At 41.7% G+C, this 26,623-nt stretch overlaps 1 protein-coding gene across 1 annotated transcript; it reads right to left on the bottom strand.

Moving 5' to 3' along the window:
• Window positions 1-3,057: 3,057 nt before the first annotated feature.
• On the bottom strand, window positions 3,058-24,061 carry LOC311225528 (multidrug and toxin extrusion protein 1-like; the record flags this gene model as incomplete). Its single annotated transcript, XM_084310859.1, has 16 exons — window positions 3,058-3,330; window positions 5,581-5,678; window positions 6,701-6,833; window positions 7,299-7,368; window positions 10,335-10,410; window positions 11,572-11,680; window positions 12,012-12,079; window positions 12,229-12,342; window positions 12,444-12,541; window positions 13,004-13,101; window positions 13,256-13,300; window positions 13,800-13,842; window positions 14,823-14,971; window positions 21,325-21,393; window positions 21,679-21,780; window positions 23,954-24,061. The coding sequence occupies 16 exons, from the start codon at window positions 24,059-24,061 to the stop codon at window positions 3,058-3,060; spliced, it is 1,653 nt and encodes a 550-aa protein (XP_084166985.1).
• Window positions 24,062-26,623: the final 2,562 nt, after the last annotated feature.

Here is a 26,623-nt window from a genome sequence, read left to right as displayed (position 1 = left end):
ACCATGACCTCATACTGTGACATCACAAATGTTCTAGAATGTTCTATTATGACAATTATATAATACAATAACATAAATATAGTTTTGGCTCCTACAAGTACTGAATTCTGCCATCCGGACACATGCAATTTTAAATATGATTATAGAATATAGAATATCAGGCATAAAATGGTTATGCGATTAAAATGTGATTAATTAGATTAATTAATTACAAATCGTGTAATTAATTAGATTAATTTTTTTAATCGCCTGACAGCACTAATATATATATATTCAACACTGTTGAAAGTGCCGTGCAGCAATAGGGGGGTTTGATAAACTGTCCGTTGTTGTTACCGATGGAGCACCCGCAATGAAAGGAAAACACACAGGATTCGCCGGGCTTCTAAGGCAGAGTGCCGTTGAGTGTCCAATGCTGCACTGCATTATACATCAGGTAAGTTCGCTAACATAATTTCCATCTATTGTGGGTCACTAATAATCAGGGGTGCAGTGGTCATGCCACGCGGTACCACGCCGTCCCAGCACTTTTCTGAGCAGAAGTACGCATACGGATGTGCACACGTGCACACAAAAATGAAATGTTATTTCATCTGATGCAGATTGCATGCACAAACATTGAAGTTGACATTCCTTCTATTGTGCGCCAACAGGAGAGACCACAAGTGTCTCATTAAAGACAGAACCATTATTGACCCACTGTGGGGGGAGGGTGAATGTCATGCCAGTTTGATAAAGGGTCAATGGGAGGCACTCGGGAATGTTTTGTTTAGTAGCAAGATAAAAGTTTATACATTTAACAAAATCATTTATTATTGCACTTTTGATTTACTGTTGTAGTGAAATGCAGCAGGAATGCTGCTTTGTGTTTGTTGAGCAGTGGGCTTTAAGTTCATACATTTATTTTAATAGAAGCCTTAATTATAATTTGTCACTTTTGTATATATTTGGGTTACACAGCAATACTTGCAAATTCAGCTGTATTTATAAGTTCATAAAGTTGAAATTAAGCATTACTAAATGCGTTTTTAAATGGAATAAAAACAAAGTTACAACAAATTATAATAGTTTATATGCCTTATTTATCACATCTGTGACTATTATGGGCTATTTGAGTGATGGGGTACTACTGGCGGGACTGCTGATAAACAATGCGGCCCCCCAGATTGATTGTGGAAATTTAGTGGCCCTCACCATATACAAAGTTGCCCACCCCTGACCCACTGTAGAAGATGGATTTTCTTCAAAACCAAGCATTTATAAATCACTAGTCATTCAGTTGGTGAATGATTAAGGTGGTCATAGAAATTACACAATGGTTGGTAGGTAGTGGTTAGTAGTGGATAGTAGTGAAACATGTGAAAATGAAATGCTACACTAACTAATTAACTCTAGGCTACTCTACACTATACTGTACACACTGCACTACATTTGTGAAATATAGGCAGTTTGCTTTGCAAGATATTTGTCTACCAACTCTAATAATTAACCAGGTAGCCATCCCTCAATCCAGTTGTTTACCCTAGTCACTATGTAACTAAATGTATACAGTAACTATGGAGTTACATAGGGCCCTCGAAGCCACCAGGCCCCCCCCGCTTAATTGTTCGCTAGCTAGCAGAATGTGGCTTTGCCAGGAAACATAACAAACAATAAAGGACTGATAATACATAACTGGTTAACTTGATACTGTAGCACTGCAGCTATCTTGAGTTAGGGGGGCCCCTAAACAAGATTTGTTAGGGCCCCAAAATCTGCAAATCTGGAAATGCCCTGTTGGTAAATGAGAGCTGTGTGAATCTTATGACATTGCAGCTGAATTCCAATTTGATATATCGATTGATTGATTGATTGAAAATGTTATTACATAACAGATTGCAGAATGGGTACAATACAGTACAGCTCAATACACACAATTGTTACACAATATGGCTCTGGTGCAAATCAGACAAAGCATTCACGAGTAACCCTTCACTTCCTGTTTACACTGTGTTTTTCCAATATTCTATTGGATGTGGAGTGGAGGGTTGGTCTAAAACCTGCAGAATTACACCATGAAAGACGTTCATCCCAAGATGCCATACAGCAGGTTTTGTGAGTCAGGTGGACAACTTGGGAGAACCCTAACCTTAACCAACTTCGAAAGAGAGCGACTTCGAAAGAGTCGCCAAGCTTAACCAGTTTGTTAGGAGTAACGCGATTGGCACTGAAAAAAACGTCAGTGGCCAATCAGATCGCGCAAACCGAATGCGGAAGTGAAACTCCGTTGGGGAAAATATACACGCGAACGGGTACCCAATCCTAACTGTAGGGTGCAAACACTGCACCAGCTACAGGAAAAGAGAAGCTTGGGAGTGAAAATGTCTGTGATTAATCAGCTCCCAGAATTCATTAATAATTTCATGAAGCACAAGCATAATACTTTATTACTGCAACACCATTCAAGTACTACATTTTGTAGTGAATCTGCTACTCTTTTGCACTGTCTCTCTCAAACAGATTGTGTCAACGTAAAGACAGTCTATCTAATCAGATTATTTTTTAATTCAGTCCATTTAACACCTGCTAAGACAGTAACTGCCATTAAGCCATGGTCTAAGACAGGTCAATCAATATTTGTGAACATGAGCTACTCTCTCCCAAAGCCAGAGACCAGAGAAGCAAGAATCAAACTTGTGATGTCATCAAGTATAAAGTCTGGAGCTGCTCCGTTGACAATGAATGGGAGACTGACTTTGTGGACCCACAGATCTTTCTTCTTTATATCCAAATGAGCTTTATTCTATAGTAGTGGTCTCAGTTCTGAAACAAGAAATGTACCCATGAGTACATACAACTCAGAGCATTCCCCTGGGTGCTCTCAGTGTCATCTAGAAAGTCTTTCCCAATTCATTGTCTATGGAGCAGCTTCAGACTTTATACTTGATTCGTCTAGTTTTTGGATTTGGGAGAAAGTTGCTCATTTCACTAATATTTTTGTACTGTCTTAGACCAGAGGAATAACATGTATGAACTCTTGAGCGTAGTTCCTCGTTACGGTTGCCCTAGCTCTCGCCCTCAGGTCAGCAGGGTAGACTGAACAGGAAAAGGAGGGTGGGTGGCATTGATCCAGTCCATAGTCAGGTTGCCCGTGGGGAGGGTCTGTGGCAGGGGCAGGAGGAGGTGGACACTGGTCCCCACAGCCAGAACCACAACAGCAGCCAGCGCAGTGAGGCCCCTCCTGAGGACCAGCTGAGTGGTGGAGAGGGGCGTCCTGGGGTCCCCACCGGCCCCTGTCCCACTGCGGCCTTCTTGACCCTCTGCACTCACAGAGATGTAGCCGTTCACTGACTGGAGAGAGTGATAGTAGAGGTCAACGGTATTACTGGACTGCACATTATTACAGTTTGTGAGATCACATGGTAGGGAAAGCAGTACTTAGATCGAACTAATGATTTACAAAGGAATTGGACCAGTGTTCTTTGGATGTGTAAAACAGGAATCTCAATTGATTGTTTGTGTGTTTTGTGCCAATAAAACAGATGTACTGTAAGCCACAAAGGATCATAACTGAGTAAAGCAGGTCACTCACGGTTATGTGGTCGGTAGCATCACCGTCTACAGCGTCAGAATGGCCTTGTGTGAATTGTTGGCCTCGTTTCACAGCCTGTGTAATACAACGTTCAACATTCATCCACAACATCCATCCACCTACTATATAAACGGTAAGATTTCAATGTAAATTTGTGCCGGCAGCTTGGTTAAGTTGATAGGGCTAGTGGATAGTAGAATGGTATTTTCATTCTTAAAATGAATAAACAAACACCTGTTTGGAAAAATATCATTCGGTCATTTCATATCCAATTTAGAATCAGATACCTGAATCGGATATGAAATGATCGAATGATACATGGATAAAAAAAATTATTCTCTTCCCGTCCTTGATCGCTCGAGACCATCCCTTTGGACCTTTATAGTTTATAGTTTCATTCGAAGGACCACTACTGCTTTTGTTTTCCATACATGAGGAAAGAGGAGCGGATGCCGCCCCGGTTTCAATAACATAATCTTCCATGTCTGATCATTAAACTGACATGACCAGCATGTCCACCGTTAAAAGATACTTACAGACATTAGTTTTTTTCTGGATTTGGAGTAGTGGAAATATGACAACTCATAACAACTTTTAAACAGATAAATTATATCTATAAATCATATTCCTGGAATTGGCTGGAAGTAAAGGCTGCTCTTGGTGCCATAATGGAGAGAAGAGGCAGGGAGTGTGCTGTGCTTCTCAGATTGGTTCTGAAATAGGTCTCCAAAGGAGCGCACACAATAAATATAATTAATAATTTCACATGCATAACTCATCATGACGATTTAAGATAGGCTTTCTCTAGGCTTTTGAAAATGTAGGGGAGACCTTGCTCATCATGGAGCAGCTGAGATACAAGAGAAAACTCTTCTTTCTCTCATTTGACGCGTGACTTTAAAAATACGTTTGCTGATATTTCCGTCACGTGGGTCCAAACGAAGAAACGGGGCAGTCCTACAGGTCCTAAAGGTAGTTGTGATGGCAGTCCTTTGACAGTGAACAGATGGCTGTGACAGTGAAGGCCTGCTTCAATGGAGCTCATAACATAAAAATAATTGTATTCCCGAATAATACTAATTAATATCTGTGTAATCAAAATATCTATGTCCATCTCATGATCTGTGCTCATCCCTATTACAGATGCATCTTGGCAAGAGAAACAGTGCAGGTATATATAGGTACATGTCATGGTTTTTGCTTTATTTCGTCTTTCTGTGAGGGACAGCTGTCTATTTCGTCTTTCTGTGAGAGCCAGCTGTCAATCACTGGTCTCTGTGGTTAATTGCCTCATGGTAGGGCAGGTGTGTGGCTGGGCTTGATTGCACCTGATTCAGTGCGGCTGTGCCTATGGTAGCCGAGTCTATTTACATTTGAGTCTCGCAGCTGTGTTCTCGTTTCCTTTTGTGTTGGCTACCCTTCCGGCCAGGCTTTGCTATATTAAAGTCGAGTGCTGATCTCTGACCTATTCACTTTCAGCATTTAGCCTTTTTCTGTAGCCATTCTGGTTTTAGGCTACTGGCTTATTTTAGCACTTTATTTTCTAGTAGCTGAGCCTTTTATTGTAGTGTTTCTTTTTTATGACAGTTTTCTTTTGTTTCCTTTTGAACTGTCATTAGTCCACTACTGCACATAAACTCCCTTAGTGGCGGTTTATTGTTATTTAGGTTATTTGTATGAACTCCGTTATTAGGAGGTGCCTTTGTGGCTTATTTCAGTTATTTCTATAATACCTCTTTATTGAGTGTTGTCCTGTTATTTGGACTTGATTTATTTTCTTAAAATACTCATGTTGAGACTTCCACCTGTAAAGGTTGTTTTTTGTTTACTTTTCCCCTTCTCCTTAATGTCTGCTTAGCAGTTTAGTGGTTATTCGTTACACTAATAACTTGGTCCCTATTTGCCCGTGACCCAAACACCAGCAGCCCTCACAGGTACATATAAAACTAAATGTGGCAATCCCCTACCAGCTGAGCTGAAGCTTCCTATAAGATGCATCAGAAACATACCTCCTGTGTCATTCTCTCCCAGTCAAACTTGAAGAGGATGACAATGATGTAGAATATGGATTGGCAGCAGACGGCAATGAGCAGACCCAGCCAAAAGCCTGAGGAGGAGAAGACAGGAAGGAGGTTTGTCTGTCCTTCATGAAGGACACAGCTGTTTTCCCTCAGGAATGGGATGTAAACTAAGTAATTGTACTGAATTACTGTATGTAGCCTTAAGTACAATTTTGAGGCATTTGTACTTTACTTGAGTATTTCCATTTAAGGGACTTTATGCTATGTCTTCATTACATTACATACAAATATCACATCAATACACACAAATATATACATTTTATATTCTTACTCCACATCACTATAGAGTAAATGTATTAGAACTTGACCCAAATGTTGTTTTAAAAGGTCAAAAAGGTAGATTTTCCTGTGCATGCTATCGAGGCTTAAGCAAAATTGTCCTTTTATGACAGATTTAAAACATAGGGCAATTTTTTTAAGGTGTGGTAATAATGGTATATTATCTTTATTTCTACTATGGACGTGTCTGTATAATTGAATGCCTCAGACGATGAACCATATGAGTTAGTTTTAAGTTTTCAGAGGAACAATGTTTTATCTAAAGATAGTGAGCTAAGAGTGTCATGTTCACTCATAGCTCAAGACAGTCCAGGTTGAGTCGTTTCTTGTGATATATCACATCCACACTCCAAGTGATTCACTTCACAACTGCAATTACATGGGCTGTCTTTCTCTCTGTAATTTCAAAACTGACTTAGCACCCGCGTCCACCTGCCGCATATTTCATTTCAATTTCATTACAAGATGCGCTTCATCCCAGCACTACCGGCGCACTGCCAGCGTTTTTCAGCTGGAAATGTGCATTAGGTGGACGCATGCCCTTATAGCGTTTTTCAGTGCAATGGTTGAATTGTTAAGTCAATACATTTGTTAGCTTGTCTTGAGGTGTGTGCATTTGTGTCGCAGATGGAGAGAGGAGGAGGGCCCAGATACACATGATGTGTACGGGGGCCCAGAATTACTTGCTACGCCCCTGGATAGACATCTCTTTTTCATGCAGCCCTATCTTGTCTTGAGCTTTGATCACCAGTGACACAAGACTTCATACCTAAACCCCTCAGTTTTGCCATAAACATCAAGGTGATGCACAGTGGAAGCCCAATGAAATAGTAGCCAATGAAATTAGCTATAGCTGCAATCTTCTGTTTGCCTGTCCCCAGGATGATGCCCGAGCATGTACACTATAGGACAGAAAAAGACGCATATCACACACACAGAGACAAACAGATATACACAACAACTGAATGTATGCAAATATGTACTCTGTGCATTAAAGGAACACACCAAAATTATGGGACATGTGCTTAGCATCTTCTCCAGAGTCAGACAAGAAGATGGATACCAATTTCCTCTCTGTGCGTTCAGTAGAAATCTATCCGGCTGCAAACTAGCCTAGTTTAGCACAAATTAATGGAAGCTGATACGGACCACTAACCTAGCTTAAAACTCCAGGTGTTTTTGGCCAACAGCTAGGCTAGCTGGTCCATATCCGCTTCCATTAATTTGTGCTAAGCTAGGCTAGCATGCAGCCGGATATCTTTCTACTGAAAACAGAGGAAATTGGTATCTTCTTCTCTGACTCTGAATAAGACGGTAAGCGCACTTCCTATAATTTTGGTGTGTTCCTTTAAATAAATAATACTTACCACAATACCATCAAAGAACTGAATGAAGCAGTACGCATTCATCAGATGAGAGACCAGGTCTATAATCTGCCTGAAATAATGGAATTCAATTCGTTAGAACCAAAGGTTCAAGGTTCAACTTTATTTGTCCCAGACGGGAAATTGGTATTGCAGCGTTGTACCAATGATACACAACGGGCAATACAAAATATAATAACTGTAGGATGCTAAAATACAAAGTTACTAGAAGTGCAAATTATGGTACATTTAAAAAAGACATAAAGGCCATTAGGAAGATAAGAAATAAAGCAAGAAATACAATGACCGGATACAACAAGCAATTATCGTTTGTTTGCAATTAGGTAAAAAAAAATAATAATAAACAATCCAATGAAGTAGAACAAAGTAAATACCGGTATTTTTGTTACCCCATCAACTTCTCATCTCTGAATTGATCTCAAGCCCGAGGGAAGCAACAGTTGGTGATTGGTGCAGCTATGTATTATCTGCCAATGTCATGATTTTATGTCTATTGTATGTGCATCAGTGACTATTTTATTTTATGTCTTGAAGGATTTGGGTGTTTTTCATTGATCAGGACAGTTTAGGCACTATAAATATAGTGCCATAACACCTTTTAATTAAGGCAAGGTGGCTATGGCCTGTGTGTGTTAAGATCTAAGACAGACATTTCAGTGTGAGAGAGAGAGAGAGAGAGAGAGAGACGAGTCTGAACATTGAAGACAGTGGTGGTAAAGCGACAGGGCAGTCAGTCAGATGGATATTTTCTTTTTACTTATACCTCTAATACTTTCAATTTGTTCATTCTGTACGAGAACCTTGGTTTATGCAAATAAACATCCTTCTTCCAATATGAGACAACGACTTTTTTTTTTTGTACATTTTAAAGTTAAATGCATCAATCTGGTGCACTTTGAGAGCAAAATAAAGAGGCTAGATCTATGATGAACTTTGTGCTCAAAACACAAAATCGACTAGACTAGTGCTTCCCAATCCTCTCCTCGCCAGCACACCTGATTCAACTTAACTAGCCCTTTATTAGTTGAATCAAGGTGTGCTGGTGGTGGAATTTAACAAATACATGGAATGGCTGGGGTGTCTCGAGGAGAGGTTTGGGAACCACTGGACTAGACGGGATTCCCAAACTTTTCAGGCCGCGACCCAAAAATAACGGGGTCAGAGAGCCGCGACCCCCACTATTATAGGAGGTTAAAATCTTTTTTTTTTATTTTTTTATAAACGCACACACACTAATAAGCATTGGAGGCTTTTAACCAGGGCCGGACTGGGGAAATTATTCAGGCCAGGAAATATAGTGCAAAATATAGCCCCAGTCAGGCCACTTTTTAAGCAGGGGGTCTGGGGGTCCCCCACCAGGACATTTCTTGTTACAAAGACTTCATTTCCTGCATTCTGGTGCAGGATTTTTTTTTATTTGTACCCTTTAAATGCCAGTGTTTGTGATGGCATCACAAATTATTGTTAAAAAACAGGCTAGCCTATGTATGATTAGCAACAACACTGATTTTGATGGATTTTCAGTTTTTTTGTAATGTCAGATTGAAAATAATACAATCTTTTATTCAACTTCAGCCCTGATCATTAACACCACATATACATTTTATAATTCTAACCCTTTAAATGCCAGTGTGTGTGATGGCATATATTTGCAATATATCAAATGCAAAGTAGATTTTTCTGGGGGGGATTATTACAGGCTGGCATGTGTCAATGATTAGCAACAACAGTTTTTTGTAAGGGTCCCGCCTCCACCAATCACATGCGGCTCCTTTTGTGTGTGTGAGAGCAAGAGAGAGAGAGAGAGAGAGAGAGATAGTTCTCCAACTTGTGTGAGTTGCAGTGATCTCCTGGTTGTTCCCCACCTAGGTTATCTAACTATTGCGCTGCTGCAACTAGAAACACTGTCCTGGCCTGCTTCTAAGTTCAGTGGCCTGACAAAAAAAAAAAGAAAAAAAAAAGTATTTTTTATTTTTTATTTATTTTTTAATCATCTGGCGACCCATCCGCGGCGGCTCGCGACCCTCCTTTGGTTCGCGACCCCGACTTTGGGAACCACTGGACTAGAGCATACATTTGAGCCATCAAAGAAATTAAGCAAAAGTGGTTACCTGTGTTGAACTGGTTTATTTTTTAGAAAATAAAAAAATATAGTGGATTACTATTACGACTACTACCACTGTCAATACTACTGATACATTGGCAAACTTACCACAGTCTAGGTAATTAATGGGAAACCCTGCTGTAATTCCACCGAACGATGGCCTCAACAATAATAAATAAACACAACGCAGATACTTCACGGAAGGGCAGATTGGGGCTGATAACAATCAACGAGAAGGCTGAAAACACTGATCATCTAAAGTCTGCACTTTATGCATTGCTGCAAATTTTATGCCTGTCTCTTTTGTACTGCTGTGAAGCAATTATTGTATGAAAGGTGCTATACAAATAAATTAAACGTTTATCATTATTATTATTATTGGAGGATCAAGAAGAGAGGACAGAGCTTGAGATAAGTAAATTAAGAAAGTCAATAGCCATGGGTTTGAATGAATGTTTCACTTTCTACTTGTCCTGACTTCTGGGTACCTCAGCCATACACCACAAGAATGTAACTGGAATTCAGAGTTGAGAGGATGGGTGGATGGGTGGTTGGGTGGATGGATGGATGGATGGATGGATGGATGGATGGATGGATGGATGGATGGATGGATGGATGGATGGATGGATGGATGGATGGATGGATGGATGGATGGATGGATGGATGGATGGATGGATGGATGGATGGATGGATGGATGGATGGATGGATGGATGGATGGATGGATGGATGGATGGATGGATGGATGGATGGATGGATGGATGGATGGATGGATGGATGGATGGATGGATGGGTGGATGAATGGGTGGAGTCAGACAAAATCCTCACCAGTCTTTTGTGATTATGTGTGGTAAAGTAATCCTGGATTTACTACATTTTAAATGTCCATGCAACTCTAGCCTACAGTACAACTCACTTATCAGAGGTAAAGATGTGGCCAATGACTGTTTTAGTAGAGCCCAGCACAAGTCCTTGGATAATAACCATTCCACCTATAGAGCAGATGAGTTAATGGAGAGAGGACAACTGTGAAATGTGACAGCTCTTCAGCATGACAAATAACGCACGTAAGCTGTTTTTGTCTGTATTGAGACAAGAGGGAGAGAGGGAGACAGCTTAGCTTTGTATGTATGCTGAAAGTAAATGTATCATGTTACTGTTACCACATATTGGACATCATACATGCAATTCAGATTTCGAGGAAGCACAGAGAAGCTCTCCCTCTCCAGTGGAAGAATGGGAAAAAGATCTGGTTCTGCAGTCTGTATCGCCTCCAAAAGGAGTTAACCATAACAAAAAACACATTTGAGTGGAGGGGATTTTAATTATTCCAAATTACTTTAAGAATAAATCAGCAACAAATGTACTTTTTTTGTATCCACTTTTTCTCCTCCTGTTTTTCTGTGTTTTTTCCTCCCATCCCAATTTAGCCATGCCAATTCCCCCCCCCCCCTTCCTGGTCGTTGCTCGCATGTTCCCCCCACTGGTCGGTCTAGGGAGGGTTGATAGATACTATCACATGTCCCCTCCGATACATGCAGAGTCAGCCAGCCACTTCTTTTCACCTGCCAGCGCGGACTCTCATTGGTGAGGTGTAACGTGTGGGAGGCTCACACTACCCTCACCATCTCCCTTCCTCGCTGTGTAGGCGCCCTGACCGACCTGTAGGAGTCGCTGTTTACAACGACCAGATTACCACCCACCAGCTTCCCTCCCGCTGACTCTGCCAATTGAGCCAGTATGACGGCCGGCCAAGCCGGAGGCAACGCTGACAGCCGGATTCGAGACCAGTGTCTCTCGTGTTGGTGACGAGCGCTTAGTCCGCTGCGCCACCCAGCCGCCTCAACAAATTTACTTTTAAGAAAAAATTGGAAAATGCTGTTATGAATAATGAAATGCAGTTGAGTTATTGATTTATTTAGTTAGTATTGTATTTGTGGCTGGAGCCTTTGTGTGTTCTTTTGTGAGATTTTGAAGATATTGAGAATGTACTTAAGCTAAAGTGTTTCTTGTGTTTTTTTTTTTTTTTTGTATTACTCCAAGTTATGTGTTCGGACCCCAGGAAGAATAGTCTTTCACCCATGGGTGTAGACTAATGGGGATCCATATAATAAACAAATAAACAAGTACAGGGTGTTTCTACTGTAACTGACCTGTGAGAATGAGGGCCGCCTGGCTGGTAATAATGGCCCCTGCAGTGTCCCCTGCCCCCAGTGCATTCCCCACACGGACACATACTGCAGCCTGCACACTAAAGGGGAACTATGGATTCACAATTTTGGGATGGTACAGTAAGTGTGGTAAAATAAGAGACGGATTAAGTATGCAGACATTCATCATAACATGGGACTACTGTCTACAACGGCACTACAAGTTAGCCTGCCCTAGGCCTTGTGAAAGCTTATACAGTGGTGTTAATATAAAGGAATATAAATTAGTCAAGCAGCTTGATCATCCATGAGGAAGGTGATTCTGTGTGTGTGTGTGTGTGTGTGTGTGTGTGTGTGTGTGTGTGTGTGTGTGTGTGTGTGTGTGTGTGTGTGTGTGTGTGTGTGTGTGTGTGTGTGTGTGTAAAACGTTGACAGGACAGTACCATGTAATTTAAATATGCTATTATTACGACAATGTGTTGAGCTGCCAGGTCAACCTCGCTCAGCATTCCTGACCAAGGGAGACAGAGAGACATAATCTACAGTCACGAAAAGTATGATCTTATGTGTTTTTAATAAAAAGAAATTCCTTACATTATTTATAATGCTCCATGGGAGACGTCTATTAGTGTAGATGTATATGTTATTAGTATAGATTACCTGCAAGGAAGCCCCCAACATCATAAATCCACCACTCAAAACAAATCATCATCGTACTGGGAATGGCCAGTTGCATGTAGGACCCCCATTCCTGTAGTGATTCTACAGACCAGCCTGTAGGGGGAGACATAACCTTGTTTATTACGTAGACACAAACAGCTGGAGGGATGAGCACAATGGTTGAAATCTCTCTGAAATAACGGTCCCTTCCTTACCGCCCCATGTTTTAACATGTAGTTTCTTCCACCAAATGTAGGCAAACAGGAAAGCACAAAGGTAGATCATAGACAGGGTGTTAGCTGCCGCAGATCCCCTGAAAAGCAGGTGGGCACACACACACACACACACACACACACACACACACACACACACACACACACACACACACACACACACACACACACACACACACACACACACACACACACACACACACACACACACACACACACACACACACACACACACACACACACACACACACACACACACACACACACACACACACACACACACACACGTATCAGTGTGTTGAATACTGCCCTACATGTGTATGTATACCACTATACCTACCACTCTAGTTACATGTATGTATACCACTATATTTACCACTCTAGTTACTGTACATGTGCATGTATTTCAAATCATTAAACGGCAGTAATGCAGTAGTGCTTTTCCTTTTGTATAGGGCAGAATAGCTATCCTTTTTTTTTTTTTTTGCAGTTTTATAGATTTACTGACTATGTAGAATTGTATCATTTGTGCCCACACCTACATAACTCCGAGGTCCATCCAGAAAATGAGAATGTAGTTGGTCGCCACGGTAGCTATCATTGCCAGGATTGCCGTGTACATCTGAGGCAGTATTATTCCCTGAATTACAGAAACACCAATAGGATCAATCACAATCTGATATCCCTTCCTTCCATGCAAAACACAAGTGGTATGATTACAAGCCACGTGTTAGAATGCAGTGGTTGGACGGGGTCGATGGTACAACATGCTGATAGTAGTAGTAGTAGTGTACCTGGTTCTGCAGATAAGATGCCATGAGCTGTTTCAGAAACATTGCCTGAAAGATGAGGTTAGATAGAGGTTCAACAGGAGGAAACAGAGGTTTATAATGCATTTGAATGAGGCAATGGTGTGTTTTCACCATTCACCATCATCACATAATGATGTATAAAGATATACATTGAAGGAACACTCCAACATTTTGGGAAATACATTTATTTTCCCCAGAATCAGACAAGAAGATTGATATCAGATTCATCTCTGTGTGTCCAATTGCCCCAGAGAGAGAGAGAGAGGGCCGGGTGCATGCTAGCTTATCTTAGCACAAGATCTGACAGCAGCAAGGAGCACCTATAGCTTACCAACATCAAAACACCCAACAACTGCAAAGCTGAGGCACAGAGATGGAATACATACATACTAATCGTCTCGTCCAACTCGAGGGAATATGGCAAATGAGTGTATTCACTTTGTGTTCCGTTATGTCACTTGTGTAGCAGAAGAACTCTCTCCACTTAAACCATTTCAAAAGTGTAAGTAGAAAATGGATAACTCACTGGTACTGCAGGCAGGAAGGCTATAACGTACAGTTGTGCTATTCTGAAAATCAAAATATGTAGTGGGTGTCCAATAAAGGTACAAGCTCATACAATCAATAAAACGCCCTCAGTAACATCTCAACTTGTGTTCCATCAAACATTGAACTTGAACATTGAACATTGAACATTGAACATTGAACTATCCACACACAAGCACACATGAACACACACACGACACGCACACTGTGCACGCTCACACACGAGCAGCCACTTAACACTTTAACATGAGCGGGCACACACTCATGTCGCACACACGCACACTTATGGCCAAAGGAAAGGACACTTTAAATTAGAATAACAGGAACAGTGTATTGCACTACCAAAGCTAACTAGCATGTCCCATATGCTCTGTAAATAACTATGTACAGATACCGAGATGTCACTCCATGTTACCTGTTACCTGTTTACTGCACAATGTTGTTTTTTCATTTTGATTCTATTATATGTACCATTGTATTGCACATCGTTGCGGGCAAGACCACCCGCATTTCATTGTATACCTGTATGCCGTGACAATTAAAACTCTTGACTTGACTTGACTTGACTTGACTATCACTGCTCAGAAACTCAGTTGTCGGGATAAAATGACGACGGTCCAGATAATGTTTACTGTGTTTATATTTGCTGTTGTTGTGCTGCCTGTGCTGAATCTGCTCAGGGAATCTTCAGGAGGCAGATTGGAGTGGATGCGTTTTTTCAGCTGAGTGGATTAAGGACACATGTTCAAAACCAATTGGCATACAAACAAGCCCATTATCCTCATCCTGAGACAGGGACAGAGCCGTACGTCCTTCAGTGGTGTCTGCTGGATCCCTGCAGTTAGTTCAGAGGACGATGAAACCAACACTGAAAATATCCTTCAGTGTCTCTTTTAATGCATGGGCTGCAGACAGACTAGTACAAACGGATGTGTTTGTGTGAATGCTGAAACGCTGCCCATGCATAATAGACACACTGGATGAGTTCCATGCAGTTAGTTACCTGGCCACCTCTGGGTCCTGGCCTAGAGCTAGCAGGATGGCCTGGCTGTTGATGAGCAGACCCCAGCAGGGCAGACAGAACAGGAGCAGGATCAGGATGCTCCGCTGAAGGATCACTCCCACTCGCAGCATATTCTTACCACCAAACGTCTACAGAGACACACAGATTTTTTTTTTTACTTAAGTACTGTACTGTAAGCACATTATACTTTTACTCACTTGTTAGTGTTACACTACATTTCAAAGGAAATATCCTACTATAAAAAAAAATCGATTAATTAACTCATTCAGCGCCAGTGATTAGTCGGGCCCTGTGGTCGCATTGCCACACGTTAAAATACAGGACTGAGTCACCTTGTTTGTGGAGCTATAACTATATTCTATATTATAGCTATGGATCTTCATATAATGAAATAACATGTGGGGTGCCGCAAGGCAGCATCCTTGCTCCATTGCTCTTTTCACTATATGTTAATGACATGGTGTCTGCAGTATCCTGCAGACTCCTACTGTGTGCTGTACGACTCAGCACTTCTGGTGGCTGGAGATGACACGGCAGAAATTCAAGCCGGTCTCAGTAGGGAGCTGGAAAGCCTTCACAAATGGTTAGTTGACAACAGATTATCGATTCACCTTGGAAAAACTGAGTAAATTCTATTTAGCTCAAAACATAAATTAAAGGAATGTTCCCGACTTGAGATCAGCTGTAATAGCTTGTGTTGAGTCTAGAGAATGTGTTAAATACCTAGGTGCAGACCTCGACCAAACACTCTCAGGGAAAACAATGGCCCTGAAGGTCATCAAAAAAGTAAACACAAGGGTGAAATTTTTGCACAGAAAAAAGAGGTTCTTATCACTGGAAACTATGAAATTGCTTGCCAACTGCATGATCCTCAGCCAATATGATTAAGCATGTATACTGGTATAGTGGTGTTACAGTGGAAAGTAAACACAGGCTACAAACCAGCCAAAATAAGACCATACGATTGGTCCTAAATCTGCCACCTCGAACCCATATTGAGCCATGCCACTTCAATGAGGTGGGATGGCTCCCTGTGGAGCAGAGGGTCTCTTTTCTGAAACTGGGACATAATAAAATGTTAAATGGATCTGCCCCCAGATATTTATGCTCTCGCATTGTCCTGCGTGGCCAGGTCCACGGACGACAGTTACGGTCTGGACAGCTCTCAGTTTATGAGCCTAGAAAGGGTTCCTATTCACAGAATGGCTTTCTGTCTACAGCCTGCCGGCTGTGGAACTCTCTGCCCAGGGCCATCCAAAACTCCCCCACTATTGCTGTCTTCAAGAGGGGTGTGAAGCGACATCTGCAACAATAGGTTGCAGTGGGTGCTTGGCCACCACTCTTGAAGAACAGGAACATGACATGCTGTAATGAGGCTCTTTCAGAAAATTGTGTTTTATCTAGTATCGATCTTATCTTCTTAACTCTTTTTTTGTGATTTATTGTATTCTTCTTGGGACCATGTTGGAAACAAGTCGACAGACTTTCACATGTTATCCTTGTACCCCTTGTTTTTATACTATTGTATAAATTGTATGTACTAAATAAAAAATCAAATCAAATCAAATCAGATACAATACTATGGCCCATTTGGCATCACCTATCTATCGTTCAAAATGTGAGAAAGAATAAATGTTTCCATCCATACGTTCCCGTGTTATACCATGGTGAATATATGGTTTTAGAGCAGTCTAGGGTAATTCATGAGATCCTGAGTTAAAGCCCTATACGTCGATTCCACTATAGACGTTGCCATGTCTTGCCTGTATACGCTATTATCCCGAAATCAAATCTACATCACAGCTATTATGTTCCACCATGAATGCATGAGGGGGGGGGGGGGGGGGGGGGGGGTCGTTTCTGATAATTTGATTGTGTCGTGGCAATTATTATAAGAGCAGAAGGTGAGCGGCAGTAAATAATTCCTGAGCCCAAAGCTGAATAAAAATGATCATAGATTTATTCCCTCATATGGCCATTGGCCATACAAGGAAAAATGCTCAGTTCCAAATTAGAGAAACTAATCTAACATGATATGACAAAAAGGTAAACAAAATGGGCCCAGTTAGGGAAATCAATAACAGACTGGCTCAATAGCTTTGTTATGGCTTAGCATAGGAGAAAAACAGCCTTGGCTACAGCTCCCATAACCTTGGGGTCTTTAAAGAGACACACACAGACTGTAGCCTAGTGTCTGGACTGTTATACTAGTTGGTCATTACTAGTCGAGCTGTACAGCGATAGAGTATATTGTAACACAGATGTATAGACATAGATAACATTTCCTTTTTTTTTATCCACTTTTTCTCCTCATTTTCAATTTTTCTCCCATCCCAATTTCATATTGCCAATTCTCCCTCCCTTGAACGTTGCTAGACTATGCCCCCCACTGGTCGGTTGTAGTGAGGATAGAAGCCTTGCATCACTTGTCCCCTCCGGTACACAAGGAGGCAGCCTGTCGCATCTTTTCACCAGACAGCACGGACTCTCAGTGGCGAGGAGTAAGTTAGAATAACAGACTGGCTCACGCTGGCTCACGCTGGCTCACGCTGCCCCCGATACTTCCTGTCTCTGCTGTGCAGGCATCACCCAACCGACCTGTAGGAGTCGCTGTCCACAACGTCCAATCCCCACCCATCGACTTTCCACCCGCTGACTCTGCCAAATGAGCCAGTACGACGGCCGGCCGAAGTCGAAGGCAATGCTGAGACTGGGATTCGATACCGGAGTCTTGCATTGGTGACGAGCGCAATCTCTGCTACGCCACCCAGCCGCCTCAAATAGATAACATTTCCATAACAATTGTCAGTAACGGCATTCGCATTGAACACTAAAAACTAGGGATGCTCTATATTGGCTTTTTTACCGATACCGATATACCGATATTGTCCAACTCTTCATTTCCGATTGCGATATCAACAGATATCAACCGATACCGATATATGCAGGGTTCCCCCCCCCCCCCCAAAACGGAATAATTTCAGGTAATTAACATTACATATCTCTTGTCGTGGAATTAACACATTATGCATACTTTTGACAATAAAAATAATCAGAATGTGTTCTTGCTTTCCTGGGTAAATAAAGGTTAAATAAAAAATATATATATATATATATATTTTATTTTTTTGAAAACCGATACCGATAATTTCCGATATCACATTTTTATGCCAATATCGGACATCCCTACTAAAAACGGTTATCAGCCCGATCGGTATGAAAGCATTGCAGGATCAAGCTAAAATTTACGTCAAATCGCCCTTACCTGTGGCCGGGAGTATTCCAAAAATAATATTCCAATTGTTTTATCGACATCTGGTATATCCAATGTCAATTTCGTCAACGGCATAATTCACCACAACATATGGATCGGAGATATTCGACGCGCTTCGATGGAACCGGGAGAACCGCTCCCCATCGCCCGACGAGGAAAAGTGAAACCGGAGACCTGGGGCCGTCCCACAGAGAAAGATACAAGGGTAGAAAGGGTGCTCGATACCGCCGTCTAGCGTGATGCGGCCGGTATTGCAGTTTTACATTCTCATGAGGAATCCCCATGTTAACCCAGAGTCTGTGCGCCTGTAATGAATAGAAATATCGAATAAAAGAAATAACGATCAAATAACGAGTATACTCGTTGTTGGCGTTCAACGATTGGCGCCCAATAACGAGTATACTCGTCGTTGGTGGGGAATGTGTTAATTGTATTATTTTCTTTACTATTTCTTTCCATACAAAATGGTATAAATTGATGGAAATTAAAATGACTCTTTCAACTAGTAGGACCACCCTACTTTTGGCTACTTTTACTGATTCTTTGATACCTAAGTACATTCAACATGAAACATTTGTATACTTTTATTTAAGTAACATTTTGAAAAGAGGACTTTTACTTTTTTATCAGAGTACTATTCCATCGGGGCATTTCTACTTTGAGTAAAGGATTTGTGTACTTTTCCCACCACTGCCAGAAAGGATTGCATAGCGAGGATGGGGTTACTGCACACAGACACATTGACAGCAACCACTTCTATCTAGGTCAGAAGCTAGATAAACATGTCTACTTGTATGAACCAGTGATGTAGTACTTGAGTCCGAGTCCTGGACTGATTTTCAGGACTCGTGACTTGACTTGGACTTGAGCACTGATGACTCGGACTAGGACTTGGACTCGAGTATTGACTGCATTCGGACTCGGAAGGTGCAGACGAGGACTTGTTAATTGATAAATACGTAACTTTTTTTTATATGCCCTAATCATTTGGTATAACATATTGATAGCTAGTGCATTTGTTTGGCTATTGTGTCACAAAGTAATAAACTCCCTTTGAAACGGTGACCGCTATGTCATTTATGTTTAATGTAGACCTTTTTTCATTTGTATGTCAGCTCTTTCACTGCCAGAGTGGAGTGGACTCAACCTTGATGATTGGACTCGGACTCGGACTAGGGTAATGGGGACTCGACTCTGACTCTTCTTTGCTGACTCGGACCACAGTCAGGACAGCTGAAATACCAATTTTCCACTTGACTAAAAACACTCTTCTTCACTCAATATCTGAATTTTAAAAACGAACAAAAATGTGCCTTCTTACTGTCTATCTTACCTTCTATACTTAATCATTACATCACGCGCAGGAGTGGTTTGTGAACAATAAACCATGCCTAGGGGTGGTCGTTAGACCCCCCTAGGCATGGTTTATTGTTCACAAATCACGACTGCAAGTGGTGTAATGCGTTTATACAACTGCCACATTCATCCAACCTTATTGCTATACAATAAACACACATTAATCGAAGATTTATTGAAAAAACCATCCGCCAGAAAAAGTAGTTCCCACAACAACAAAAAAGAGAAATTGCCTCCATGTGGACGCAGCTCGGAAGTGCATCCAACCAACTAACACATCCAACTGCCTTTCAACTAAGACATCCAACCAACTAACACATCCAACTGTCTTTCAACTAAGGCATCCAACCAACTAACACATCCAACTGCCTTTCAACTAAGACATCCAACCAACTAACACATCCAACTGCCTTTCAACTAAGACATCCAACCAACTAACACATCCAACTTTTCTTTAGTTTTTAATTATGAAGTTAGTGGTTGTTATTGGAATGATTGATTGATTGATTGAAAATGTTATTACCAGATGCAGAATGGGTACAATACAGTACGGCTCAATACACACAATTGTTAAGGGGATGCAGACCTACTTTCTATAGAACTTCATTCTTAGATGCTTCTATAGAAAGTAGGTAAAACAAATTAAAACGTTTTCTTTGCCCTATAGGAAAAAAAAGTTTTCTTCGCCCTATTTTTTTATTAATTTTTTTAAACCTACTGTAGAGGGCCTAAACTTAACCAGTTGGAAACCAAGCGTACAGTAATAAAATTAGCAATCAATCAATCAATCAACTCAATAGGCCATGCTCACTTAGAACAGCGCAGCACTCAGCTGCTTCTACAGTCTGACTCTCCCCCGCGTTGCAGACAGGAGTGTGTGTGTGTGTGTGTGTGTGTGTGTGTGTGTGTTTGTGTGGGGGTGGGTGGGTGGGTACGCCAGTGTCGGACAGTGTGAGAGTGAACGCTGCAGTCAGGGGGAAGGAAGTCGAAATTTAAAATAAAATTGCAAATAATCAATCAATCAATCCGCGATTTTTCTTTTGTTCTAAAATGACTCATGACCCATCAATTACATCATCCAACATTGTTTAAAGGACTAAGACATTCGCCGTGACAGAATCGCTTTATATTTAGTCGTTATGACGCTATCAACATATCCATTTGTTAAAGATTATTGTCCGCCATCTTGTTTTTGCCGACGGAGTGATCCTGGCGGAGTGATGTGATTCGGTTGTGGGCGGGTCCTGGGACCAGGAGCGTAGAATGGTCCCTATACATACGTGTAAATGGACTGTTTCAGCCAATCAGAATCGAGAAATGTGCATGCCGTTGTATAATGCTATCTATTATGTTTGTTTGTTTTATTTATTTTTTACCCAGGGACAGTGCACATTAATGAACATCTTCAGTTTCCACATCAATGTAAATGTGCCAGATTTAAGCAAATGATCTAGTTTTCCATCTGTAGTCTCTGCCTACCATGCATGTCTTTATGGTGTGGGAGGAAACCGGAGTACCCAGAGGAAACCCACGTGAACACAGGGAGAACATGTAAACTCCACACAGAAAAGCCCCCTGCTGGGGTTCGAACCCAGGACCTTCTTGCTGTGAGGCAGCAGTGCTAACCACTGTGCCACCATGCCGCCCCTATGTACTATGACTATACTACCTACTATGCTAATTATGTCTAGATACTACTATGCACTCAAGTCTAACACACTGTTTGACAAACAATACCGCTTTAGCTGCCAGAGTTGTACCCTCTTATGTCCTTACGTCACTTTGGATAAAAGCGTCAGCTATATGACTGAATGTAAATGTATCTTCTTTTTCTTAAGAGCTTTTCCAAACCTGAGATATGAGAGTATCACTTGCCAGAGCCAAACCAAGTCCTGTTGCTGCGGTGGAAATGTTTATGGTCTAAAAGGAAGAAAGAGAGACACATTCATAACAAGTACGTCTGGACAGTGATGTCAGCACAGCAGTGAGATAAGGTGATTCAGCATGACGTCGTTACATATTGATTTTTATCATCATTGTCCTCTCCCCGGGTGATCCTGACACCATTACAAAAGCTTAGTTTATAGTAGTAATGTTCTTCCCTCCTTTTACCATCAGCTACCCCTTATGTCTCAACCTGCCATCTTCTTATCTTATCCCCCATAACTCAGAGGTGCATTGCTGCATGTAGAAGACCACACTCACGGCAGAAGCTATTCCATAGCCAGCCAGCACTTCATTTCCCAGACGACCACAGAATATTGTGACGACGAACGGAAGCAGGTAATGGACGATCCGAGCCGTCAGCTAGGAAGATAATCACAAACAATGTCATAGATGATGCAATTATCAGCTGCCAGTCAATACATAGAAAGTGACTGTAGACGCAATTAGCTGCACTGATTTCCATGACAATAGATTATTGAGTTGAGCAACAGAGCCACTGCAATAGCAGCTCGGTGCAAAGGACTTCACTGCCATAGAAAACCACTTGTTGCCTGTAAAACAAAAGGTCAATTTTCCAGTCGACTGGAGAAAGAAGCTTTTTCATTGATCTTCTATCATGTACATTAGGGGAGAGGAGTGATGCAAGTCGTTTTTTAAGGTTTTTCCTCTTTATACAAAGATGCATCGGTATTGAATTTCGATATCGCCCCACTGACATTACCAACTTTTGCAGGCTCTAAGCGGGCTCAATTCAACTTTTGCAGGCTCTAAGCGGGCTCAATTCAACGTTTGCAGGCTCTAAGCGGGCTCAATTCAACTTTTGTAGGCTCTAAGCGGGCTCAATTCAACTTTTGCAGGCTCTAAGCGGGCTCAATTCAACGTTTGCAGGCTCTAAGCGGGCTCAATTCAACTTTTGCAGGCTCTAAGCGGGCTCAATTCAACTTTTGCAGGCTCTAAGCGGGCTCAATTCAACGTGTGCAGGCTCTAAGCGGGCTCAATTCAACGTTTGCAGGCTCTAAGCGGGCTCAATTAAACGTTTGCAGGCTATAGGCGGGCTCAATTCAACTTGTACAGGCTCTAAGCGGGCTCAATTCAACGTGTGCAGGCTCTAAGCGGGCTCAATTCAACGTTTACAGGCTCTAAGCGGGCTCAATTCAACTTGTACAGGCTCTAGCGGACTCAATTGTAATGATAGAGCGATGATGATAGTATCATATGAAACTAGAGGAACATGAAGTTCACATATATTTTTTGTTTAGTTTATTTGCACAGTTATGTGATACAATAATACACAGTTTCACCTGTTTCAGCTGCTGAGGTCAGGCAGACGCCTGCAAATCCCAGCTACTAGGACAGAGCGGCTTAGGCTCAGCTTCTTCCCCCAGGCCATCAGAGCCATGAACAATGTACATTGAGTGCTCAGAACATTGAACTGTCCACACACAAGCACACATGAACACACACACGACACGCACACTGTGCACGCTCACACACGAGCAGCCACTTAACACTTTAACATGAGCGGGCACACACTCATGTCGCACACACGCACACTTATGGCCAAAGGAAAGGACACTTTAAATTAGAATAACAGGAACAGTGTATTGCACTACCAAAGCTAACTAGCATGTCACACATGCGCTGTAAATAACTATGTACAGATACCGAGATGTCACTCCATGTTACCTGCTATCTGTTACTGCACAATGTTGTTTCTTCTTTTGATTCTATTATATGTACCACTGTATTGCACATCGTTGCGGGCAAGACCACCCGCATTTCATTGTATACCTGTATGCCGTGACAATTAAAACTCTTGACTTGACTTGACAGTCAAATATAGTATTTTATATCCAATTCCTAGTAAATGGTAAATGGGGCATTTATATAGCAGCTTTTATCCAAAGCGCTTTACAATTTGTTCTTCACATTCACCCATTCACTCACATTCACACACCGACGGCGGAGGTGACCATGCAAGGTGCCAACCTGCTCATCGGGAGTAGTTAGGGGTTAAGTGTCTTGCTCAAGGACACTTCAACATGCGGGAGGAGCGGGAATCGAACCGGGAACCTCTGTATTACCAGATGACTGCTCTACCTCCCGAACGAACCACTGTCGCCCAACAATTGTATAATTGAAATGTTAGCAACTGCAAACCTAGCTGTCATCAACCTATTATTTTTATTGTATTTCTAATTGTTATTAGTTATTTATTGTTATTTTTAATGTAGCAAATGTATATCAGCCATTCAATATTTTCTACAATAGCTCTAATAATATAACTGTAATAAGACGGTAATAAAAGCATAGAAATTAAAAACTTTATTTACAAAGTGAAAAATCTGGTTTCTATAGCCATAACTGTTCGGATCAGACTTATTTTTGGCTGGAGACTCTTTGGCAAGGGGTAGCTCACTACATGTTCCTTGCTTCTATGCTACCTGCTCTACCATATAATTCACCCCATACCCAGTCTGTAGTCAGTATTCTAGAATGCCCAGCAGAGTAGGTAGACTGTGCAGATCCTTACCAGAGGTCCTATCATTCTGAGGAGGTTGTAAAGCTCCTCTCTGTACGCCAGGGGAACTCTGCGACGCACCCACTGGCAGCAGAAGAGCTTGGCGCTGGATTCCTCCATGTGTCCTGGACCTGGACTCAGTAAGAGCCTTGTTTCTCCACTGGTGCGTATGTCCACTCAGTGATGTACTCACTCTCCAGTGACAGTATTCACACCTGCAGAGTCTGTACTACTGTCTGTGTGTGGTCAAGTTAAGTTCTTCAACACCTCAAAATGTTACTAATTAATTCCCACAAGTTTAGTTTCACAAATGCATTTACAGAAATACCTAGAAGATGGATTTTCTTCAAAACAAAGCATTTATAAATCACCATTCATTCAGTTGTAGTGATGGGAATTGCGGCTCTTTGAAGGGAGCCGGATGTTCTGGCTCTGTTCCTTTCCAAGAGCCGTTACAAAAAAACGCTCATCGTTCTTTTCTTTTTTTTAGGGGGTTACTTGGTTCATGAGTCTTAAATCAAAATCTTTGCTTTATCCATGGAATAATCACTAGGATAATTATAGGATATGATTTGGATCAGATTCAAACTTAGATCGAATAGAATAGAATAGAAGCACTTTGTTAATACCGAGGGAAATTCAGCGCCACAATGAACATTTAGTTAGGCAAAAGTCAAAAATAAGAATAAAATAAAAATACACGGTCAGAGATATACATTCTAAAATATGTATATACATTCTAAAATTCTGAAAAATACAGTCCGACAATATACAGTAATATGCAGTCAAATGTAAAATGTAAATGGCCAGGAAGATGTACAGGGGATTTACTCTGAGCTCAGTGAGGCAGTGAGGAACAGTACAGTATGGTGCCTGTTGGTATGAAGGACTTCCTGTGACGTTCAGTGTTGCATCAGGGAGTCTGAGTCTAATACTGAACGTGCTCCTTCTATCTGCCAAGTCCGTGTGTAGTGGGTGGGAGGGGTTGAACTTGTCCATGATGGCGTGGAGCTTCTTGGCAAGGCTCCTCCGCTCCGACACCACCACCAGATAGTCCAGCTCCACCCCCACCACGTTACTGGCTTTCCTGACCAGCTTGTCCAGCCTGCTTGTATCCCCCGCTCTCAGTCCGCTGCCCCAGCAGGTCACCGCATACAAGAAGGCACCCGCCACCACCGACTCATAGAACATCCTCAACATCCTTGTACAGACGTTGATCTCAGCCTTCGGAGGAAGTAGAGTCGGCTCTGGCCCTTCTTGTTACTTAAGTTACTTAACACATTCGGGGCCAACCACGTATATATACACACTCTCAATGTCACCGAGCGGCACTGCAGATTTACCCTACTCTTGGAATTCGGAAAAGTGCATTACCGGCCAGATCCTCGTAGGGGCGCTGTCTCGATAATGCAGTGTTCCCTGTTACAGACTACAGTGTTTTATTTTTTTTATCATGGGTTGACTTTTTTGTTAGCCTAAAGCTATGTGTGTAGCAGATCGCCTGGAATAGTTTTTGGGACGCTGAATTCAGTATGCAGTAAAGGAATATAGCATCAGCCAATGGACATATGGATCTACTAGATGGCGATCGATAACTGGGAAATCCTTTTTGCAGTCCAACCGGCCACAGGTAAGAGCGATTTTACATCAATTTCAGCCTGGTCGGGCCTTGCTTTGATAGCCATCCACCCGGTCAGCGTATGAGGCTACTGAGGCTAATGCCGTTATTGGTAATCAATCATCAGAAACGACATCCCCCGCCCCCCCCCCATTGTATGCATTCATGGTGGACCATGATACCGATAATATGCATTTTGAGTTTTAGCTCTAGCTTGTGTAGGGCCGAAACGCCATTCGATTTAACGTTATTAGCTTAGCACCCTATATCTCGCCTTCCAGGAAATACCCCAGAACATTCTGCTATAACGTTCATATTCACAACGCTATAAAATGGGAACGTATTGATGATTTTTTTTTTTATTTAAGGCATATTGAAGGGACGGTTTATAGTGTCAATTGACAATGACAATGGACAGATAGCAATACTATAAAGTATAGATTTAGCTCTACAAACAGCCTCACGCTAAATGAAAGGTTGTTATGATAAGCTGGCCTTATAGAGTGAGATTAGACGGATCCCAATGGCCCCGAATGTGTTAAAGCACCTGGAAACAAAGCCTCAAATCGTTAGAATGTATTTATGTTATCCAATATGAGTGTGATATTAAGCGTCCACCAAAGTTTGAATGAAAAAATATAGGCTTATAATAAGGTGAACAAGACATCCCCGATTTTCGGGGACAGCCCCTGAATTAAGTCTTTTTTCCTCGACCATATCCTGTCCTCGAAAATGATGCCCCCTGATTCATTCTTACAAAAAGAAAAGAAAATCATCACGTTATAGAAGGCAGAAGGGGTCGTGACATGTTATTGTACTGGTTATGAATTTACTAGATTCATAACAACTTTTGAGTGTGAACAATAAAGTGCATGCAGCATTTCGATTCATAACAACAAGATGGAAGGATTTAGGGTAGGCGGTGAAATGGGCACAATGAACAATCAAAATAACGGCTCCCACCAAGTATGACTCGGTTCCCTTATTCGTACCAAAGAGCCGCTCAAAAGAATCGGATCGTTCGCGAACGTCACATCATTATTCAGTTGGCTGGCGGGTGAATG

This window comes from Notolepis coatsorum (genome assembly GCF_963971535.1).
Source record: "Notolepis coatsorum genome assembly, chromosome: 1".
NCBI classification, from domain to species: domain Eukaryota; kingdom Metazoa; phylum Chordata; class Actinopteri; order Aulopiformes; family Paralepididae; genus Notolepis; species Notolepis coatsorum.
Note: the sequence above shows the minus strand (reverse complement) of the source record. Positions and strands in the feature narration are given on the sequence as shown.